An 8,174-nucleotide genomic window follows, 5' to 3' on the forward strand; every position below is an offset into this window, starting at 1 on the left:
TGAGAATTTTGGTTTCAATACATCCGAATTTGATAGTCTTGGCTTAGCATTCGATTTTTGCAAAGAGACACGTGGTTCATTTTTTTTATATGAATGTTATGCGTGTATTGTATTTTGTTGTGGATATGAGGTGTGTTATATATACGGGTGCGGCTGCTTTTCGTGAATTGATAGAGTAAAAATTAGACCGTTCTATTTTTTTATTGGTGATGTATTGATACAAATTGGATTATCCATGTATGGAGGATAGAAATTTAAAAGTTTATTGGTACTGAAATTGGTAGGTTTGATTTGATTGTTCTATTTTTTTAATTTTAGTCGAACTAAATTGAACGGTCTAATTTGTAAAGGTAAAAAAAATATTTAAATATTTAAATACAAATTGGTAGAATTTTTTTTTTTATTTGGATTCGGATCTTCTAAAGTTTGAATTTTACTTTAGAGAATAAAGTGTGATCTCTCACTATTGGTTTCATAGGTGGGACCAAAAATAAATATGAAAGAGAACTATTTAAGGATAGAAGATCACACCTTACTATTTAAAGTAAAATTTAAACTTTAGAGGATATAAATTCTTTTTATTTTACCGTCGCTTACATTTTTAGAAGTTTCTCTCTCGTCTTCTGCTTTAAAAAATTACACTGAATTTGAATAATGTGAGGTAGAATATATAGGATGGATGATAGAATTTTGTTGAAAGTGTATTATCATAGTTAAATTTTATTGCAAACTTCTGAAAAAGAAAATTTTGTATGTGAAAATTCGTTAAAAATTATTATTTCATTTACACTTTCATTTGAGGAACTGAAATGTGTGATCTGTATGAAGATAGATCCTCAAATATTAAAGAGAGTATCATGTATCTTGTAAAGATATACTAATATACTATACTAGTATTTGGCAGATTCGTTTAATTTCAAACTAAATATGTGATTATTGAAACGAGCATGTAAGAGATGTTTTTAATGTATATTGAAACTCGCTCTCAAATACTGTTCATTGAGTTGTATGTTGAATTCGAACAATTTGAAGCCAATCGACAAATCGAACGGAAAGATTATAATAATGATAGCAAGGAAGAGTTTAAAAGTCAATACGAGGTTGTTGATCCAAATGAAAACGAAGATCAAGTTTATGGCAACATCTATTTGAAAAGCCATCTTTTATGCGTGTGTTAGATCTGGAGGCCATATATACACCAAATTTTTTTGAATATATAAATGCAAGTATGTAATTTTGATATCTGTATGAAAAATTACAATTTTATTATTTTTAGTATTATTGATCGATTAAGTACTAATATGACATGTGAATACATAAATTATTAGCATTTGTTTATATATTGATTTGGTTAAATTTAAGATAATAACTTGACTAGATTTGAATAAATTTTAGTTTAATTTAAAGTAATTACTTGAGTAAGAATAAATACAATGTATGTATTTATATTAATATTATAAATATTTATTTATAATGTATAATTTTAATATTTCTGTTGTCGCAGCCGGTTAATTCTATTCTAACCACCATATCAAAATTAAAAAATCGAGGCACGTCATTTTTCTTTCTAATTTCCTGCAAAGAAAAATTACAATGACTATTATTGGCTTGTTTGTCAAAATCTTTGAAAAGTTGTTTTGCCTGTTAGCCCCATCAGTCATAACATTTGATATTGCCTCAACAATTTTGATTAAGTCATCCATCTGTTTCAGTTAAAGGCAAAAAAGACAAGTAAAAAAAAACGAGCAAAGAAAATGGCATTAGAATTTAGTGAGTATCAAGCAGTTGGATACACGACACTGAACACTTACACACACACTCTCCTATGATGACTATATTGGTTCCAACTTCTAAACACGCATGCACTTTTGTTCCATGTAGGAATCAATTTTACATGGAGTGATCTTTGCCTTCCTTGCATAATGTCCTTTATCACTTCCTCCTTGAGCAAACCAGAAAATTTCGCCCCATAAGGATGTGTTACAAGATCATGGGAAATTTTCACTCGCGCCAAATCTTTCTGTCGTGATCTTGATTATTAGCCCTACCTGGACACAAGTCTTGTGCGCCTTTGCGGCAACTTCAACAACTTGATTAGCTCATATGTTCTGGGACTTTGACCAAAGTAAAGGCAAAGATCAAGTGGTGTTAAACCATCCTGAGACGAACAACACAGAGAAGCCAACACAAGAAGAAACTATGAGCCTTGAACACTCTGTTACTGTTTTAAGGGTTTATATAATAAGCACCAAACAAATTATTGAAGCAGCGTGTAACAAAATCTATCAAGCTCTATTGAAACTGATTCAATAAACAGACTAATTGATGCCGTCAAGATTTGCCAAAACTAAATATTAGATTGTGATACTGTAAAAGAGAAATCTTTTTAATTACTATGGGTCGCGAGAAACTAGCATAACATATGCAGCAATTAACAATTCCTCAGGCATTTTAGAAATTCTCATCAACAGCAGCAATACCAAGCCAAAGTACTAGTAGGAAATTACCTTGTTCTTTATTGTCTTATCAGCACCTTTAATGAGTAGAAGCCTAACTAAATCTGTTCTCTGAGCTTGAATGGCAAGATGTAATGGTGTCCAGCCATCCTGTGATGGAGCAAATCAATTGTCTTATCAAGCAGTTCATCGTAAAATTGACAAAAGAAAAAGAGTTTATAAGATGAATTTGAGAGTACTAATCATACATTGTCCTGAAGATTTAAATCCACATTGTACAATAAGAGAATTTTAATTGTCTGGCTAGAAGCTGTTTGTACTGCATAGTGCAACAAGGTGGCCCCATCCTGTTTACAAAAACAACAGAGTAGAGTATCAGCAACAGGTAACTAAGGCTAATGTTCGATATGCTCTTCACATTAAGATGAAATCCTTGTGATTAGACTGTTGATTATTTCCAACTGGCGGCAAAATAAGCACAAAATCTAACTTCCAAAAGAAAACTAAGTAAAAAGATTCACATATGAAATGAAAACAGTCCAAACAACAAGACAATTTAGTAGTTTTTACTCACTCTATCCAATACGAAAGGATTAGCTGAATTTCTCAAGAGATAGTTAGTAATCGCTTGCTTTTTTCCAATGATCGCTTTGTGAAGAGCTGTCAAACCATCCTGGAAACAAGTGAATCATTACAGTTCTGCGAGAGGATCGCACACATTTTAGTGTCTAACGCGGCAAGTTAATATGTATACCTTATCAACAGCATTAATATCTACATTATGCTTGATCAAAGAATCTAAAAGGTAGAATTCTCCACATGCAGCAAGAGTGTGCAGCGGAAGCCATTTATCCTGAAAATATCAGTATTAGCCATAAGTTAAATAAATAACATAATTAAGTTCACTAAAAGGCTACAAACAAGTAAATCAGGGCCTACTTCTCTATACCTATACTACAATTCTGCCAAGGGAAAAAAAGGGGAAAATGTAGGAGGTTTCTGATCCCAAGAATGAAGCGGCATAGAACATCTGCAAATACCGAGATTACTCAGGCTTGGTTTGGTAAAGCTTTTCTGAGAGGTGCTTGTGCTTTTTAAAAGTATAAACACTTCATTTTGCATTTGGTAAATAAAAAGCTCATGTGCTTATGCTTGTAGTTTTTAAAAGTCGGGTGCTTTTGAAAGCACCTAAGGGAGAACTTTTTAAAGTTGGCTTGTGCTTATCAAAATTAAAAAGTCTAATATAACCTCGTACATTAATTAATATTCAAATTTAATTCTTATATTAATGTCTATTATAGTATTTTTAAATTTTAAAATCCATTTTACCAGACGCACTTCTTGTTGCTTATGCTTGATAAAAGCCATTTTTAATTTAATTTACCAAACACAAATGCTATAACTTTTAAACAGTAAAAGCTTTATCAAACTAGCCTCAATACACCACCTCTATAAGGTGAAAGTGAAAGATTCTCATTCCCAATAATCATATTAAAACCAGCAAATAGCCATCAATCATTGTTGATAAGACATGGAAAACTTACTGAAGTAGCAGCTTCCAAATCTGGTACTCGCTTATTCAATAAAGCCTTCTCCTCCTTAGTGAACAACCTCCGGCGACCTATGAAAAGGCATACACATTACACACTGCAAAGAGAAGCTTAAGACACCACTCTCTGAGAACAATGAAACAAACAACAAATAAAACCATTCATTCTATCACAGTTAACAAGTCCATTATCTTAATGCGTATATTGCCACTCAATAACCACCACAATGTAAAGCCCTACAGAACCAATCAGTTAGTTATCATATCCATCATACATCTATGCTGCACAAATACAAATGCAAATACGAAGTATTGAATACAACATGATACAATACTGAAACACCGCATTTCTATGAAAGAACTAGTCACAAATTTAAGAAATTTAAAGTAGCAGTATTTGATGCAAATACACGTACACGAGTAAAAATGAAATATTTGTGTCAACTCTTATAGCATACATACATACATACATCAAGGTTGCAAATTTCCAGAGACCAAGTTAAAAGGGAGATACCTTCGTTGTTCTTAGTATCAGCACTGGCAGGGTCATAGTCCTCACTATTGAAAAACTCAGTGACATTGTCCAAACCCCTCCCATAAACAGCCCACTTAGGATTCTTAGGCTCTACACGCCAACTACCACCACCACCACTATCATACCCATAATTCAAGTCACCTCCTTTTCTGATGGAACCTTCCTCTTTCACTGGAAAACCAGAAGGGTTATCGAGAACAAGGGGTTTCAGTTGTGCCAACTTGGCCTCCTTATAAGCCTTATACTCGTCAAGGTTCATGTCCCTCAATGGAACCAAGCCTTGTCTCTTCTTCATAACCTTGCTGTTGAACTCCATCTCCTGAGCAATCTTGCGCCTCTCCTTCTTGGTTATGTTGAGCTCCGCCTGAACCTCCCTCCATTTGTCGGGAACCAAGTTTTCAGTGGCAATTTCAGCAACCTGCTTCTTGGAACTTGGTTTGGTTCTGGTTGGGGTGAGAGTGAGAGAATTATCAGCGTGGGAATTGGTCTGGTTTTGCGAAATGGGGTCATCGAAAATTCCTTCCTCGTAGACGAGACAGTCGCCGATAACGTGTTCGTCTTCTTCGTTGAAGGACTGGAAGGATGTGGGGAGAGAGTGCGGGTTCTTCCAGATTCTGGGGAATTTGAGAAACTGCGGTGAAGAAGGAGTGAAGAATGGGAATGAAGAGAAGATAGAGGGAGGATGAGGAGGATTCAGCAGAGCCATGTAGTGGAACATAGCCCACTTGGATGCTGCTGCTCGGAACCGTATCTTTGCCTGCAAAAGGCTTTGTGGATTATGGAAGGATTCAACTGCAACTATAGGTGTCAGAATCGAACCGATCAGTCTACTGGATCACTGGTTGAACTGACTGATCCGATCCTATTTAAATAAAAATAGACATATTATTAGTCAATACTATAATAATAACTTAATTTGACATAATAATAATGACAATCAATTAGACAATTAGCAATCAATTCCAATTAAGCAATTAACAATCACACTTTAGCAATGAAGCCTATTAACAATTCCCAATCAATTCTAACAGTCTATTAGCAATTAACGATCAATTCTACAGAGCCTATTATCTAATTCTAATCACACTATCACATTGACAATCAATTAAGCAATTAGCAATCAATTCCAATTAAGCAATTAACAATCACATTGTAGCAACGGAGCCTATTAAACAATTAACAACCAATTCTAACAATGGTAATTTCGGGGCCCTCAAAATTAAAATTAAAAATAAGGTGCATCCCTATTATTTTTATTAGCAGAATCATAATAGCATAACCACAAAGTAAAACTAAATAACTAAATACGAATCTCCAAAATTTTCTTTAAAAATTCAAAATTAGCAAACCAACACAAAATCTGCAGTCTGCAGCATAACTAAATTAGTAAGTAGCAAGCTTCCCATTCAACAAATTCAAGTCTCCCATTCAACAAATTAACAAATTTAAGTCTTATCATAAATTCATAACCAAGCAATTAGTCAATTACATTACATACTAGCATCATAAGAAATCAGAGCTCACAAACACACACAACGAGCAGCGAGCTGACGAGCAAGAAGCAGTGATGGCAAGGACGGACGACGACACGAGCTGACGAGCAAGAAGCAGTGAGGCACAGCTCGAGGAGACGCGAAGGCGAGAGACGCGCGAGCAGCCGAGCTCAGACGGAGTAGAGAGGCGCGGCGACGGCAGTGATGTCGAGGTGAGCTCCCAGCAGCAAGCTCTGTGGCGTGTGTGGGCCGTTAGGAATAGAGAGAAGAAAGTGTGAATGAGAGAGTTGGGGTGGGGTCAAATAACAATAACAACCAACCATACATAAAATGCCAACATCCAACTGATCCAAGTTTGTCATTCAATCTTATTAGTCATTTGGGATTTTCATGAGATCAGCTTGACTTATTCCGTTGGATAACTTTTAGTAAGGTATAAATCCAAGTCAATATATGGAAATGCAAACCAAAAAACTGAATGTTTGCAAAACATTTCATTGATCAAATGCTGAAATGCGGTGAGATCAAATAACAACCAGCAAGCATCGCAAAGCAAAACAATCATATTCATCTTGGAACGACACAACACAACCCTACCCTAATCAATTAATCAATCAATGCTTCAAAAATTAATCATGCTTCAAGCAATCAACAACAAGGTTTAGAACCAACAATTAATCAATGTTTCAACAATTATTATTACAAAAAATCCGAATAGAAAATCCAGCAACCCAATAACAAAAAATAAAGACAATCTCAATCTCAAGAATCACAATAACACCAGTAATTTAGCAAATTAACAAATTAACAATTTGATAAGAACAAAGCAACCCAATAATCTCAATTTCAACTTTCAAGAATCACAACAATTTAACAAACTAACAAGTACAAAATCCAAATAGAAAATCCAGCAACCCAATAACAAAAAACAAAGACAATTTCAATCTCAAGAATGAAGAATCACAATAACAGCAACAATTTAGCAAATTAACAATTTGAGAAGAGCAAAGCAACCCAATAATCTCAATTGCAAGAATCACAATAACTATTTAACAAATTAACAAGTACAAAATCACAGGTTCACAAGAACCCACAGCAAATCACTGCAACCCAATAATCTCATAAGTCAGAATTATTCGATAATAATTCAACCTAGTAACAAGTTACAACAACAAAATTCACAACTTAACTAACAATAATTATTCAACAAAGTTCACAGTTCACAGAAAAATAAAAAATCTAAATCATAGACATAGCTCACAGTTCACGGTTCACAATTCACATAACTTCACAGTAACAACAAATTATTCAATTATAGTTAAAAAAAATTACCTAGAAGCTAGAAGCTTTGAACAGAGCACGCAAGAGGGAGACACCACGACAAGGTTCACCTTCGAATGGGCTTCGAACGGCCTTTGAACAGGCAGTGGCTGCAGTGGAACAGAGCTGGCGCCGACGGAAGTGACTGCGCGACGGAGGCTTCCACGTTCGCACGGTGGCTGCGCGATGGAGGGGATGGAAGGTTGCGACGGCTGCTGCGCGATGAAGGGGAAGTGAGGGAGCAGGCGGTGGCTGGACGGAAGTGAGGGAGGACCAGGAGCTCTGGACTCTCTGTGAGAGACAGAGAGAAGCTAGCGCGTTCTGGTTCTGGAGGCTAGGGCTGCGGAGGAGTTAGGGTTCATTGATTCTGAATCAATGAAACGGCGCCGTTTGCTTCCCAATTCAAAAAATCGGCCGAATCACGATTCGGTTCGACCGACCGATTTTCGGCCAGTTCGACGGTTCAATAAATTTTCGAAATTGGCGGTTTTTGCATTTAACCGGCATCATTCTGGGGTCGGGATTTTTAAAAATTAAAATATCGAACCAGTCTGGATTTCTCAAACCATCAGTTCATCAGTTTTTACCAAACCCGTCCGGTTCTCACCGATTTTATTCCTTGCACCGTCCAATACTCTGCCAAGGAACAGGTTTTTCGGTCCGACCTACAGATCGATTCGATTCAAACAACCATGATTGCAACAACTGATTATTTATATTGTTATTGTTTATTTTTTTAAATATAATTGATAATTGACTATATAAGAATTCATTTATTTATATTTAAATTTCTTTGGTAGATATATTTAAATACTTGAATG

The 8,174-nt window shown here is 35.3% G+C and overlaps 1 protein-coding gene across 4 annotated transcripts in view; it reads right to left on the reverse strand.

Moving 5' to 3' along the window:
• LOC110271702 (ankyrin repeat domain-containing protein, chloroplastic) overlaps nucleotides 1-7,783 on the reverse strand; it is a 29,398-nt gene extending 21,615 nt beyond the window's left edge. The window contains exons 1-9 of one of the 4 annotated variants that reach the window (XM_021122855.1): nucleotides 7,366-7,783; nucleotides 6,065-6,266; nucleotides 4,520-5,402; nucleotides 4,001-4,077; nucleotides 3,211-3,309; nucleotides 3,031-3,129; nucleotides 2,705-2,803; nucleotides 2,508-2,606; nucleotides 2,006-2,158 (exon numbers count right to left, since the gene is read on the reverse strand). In XM_021122855.1, the coding sequence (XP_020978514.1) occupies nucleotides 2,045-2,158; nucleotides 2,508-2,606; nucleotides 2,705-2,803; nucleotides 3,031-3,129; nucleotides 3,211-3,309; nucleotides 4,001-4,077; nucleotides 4,520-5,258 (1,326 nt within the window). In that variant the 5' untranslated portion in view covers nucleotides 5,259-5,402; nucleotides 6,065-6,266; nucleotides 7,366-7,783 and the 3' untranslated portion in view covers nucleotides 2,006-2,044. Of the gene's footprint in view, nucleotides 1-1,737; nucleotides 2,159-2,507; nucleotides 2,607-2,704; nucleotides 2,804-3,030; nucleotides 3,130-3,210; nucleotides 3,310-4,000; nucleotides 4,078-4,519; nucleotides 5,403-6,038; nucleotides 6,267-7,365 lie in introns of those variants that run through there. The other 3 variants (XM_021122856.1, XM_021122853.1, XM_021122854.1) reach the window with 3 other exon arrangements.

The sequence above is a fragment of the Arachis ipaensis genome, chromosome B05 (genome assembly GCF_000816755.2).
Source record: "Arachis ipaensis cultivar K30076 chromosome B05, Araip1.1, whole genome shotgun sequence".
NCBI classification, from domain to species: domain Eukaryota; kingdom Viridiplantae; phylum Streptophyta; class Magnoliopsida; order Fabales; family Fabaceae; genus Arachis; species Arachis ipaensis.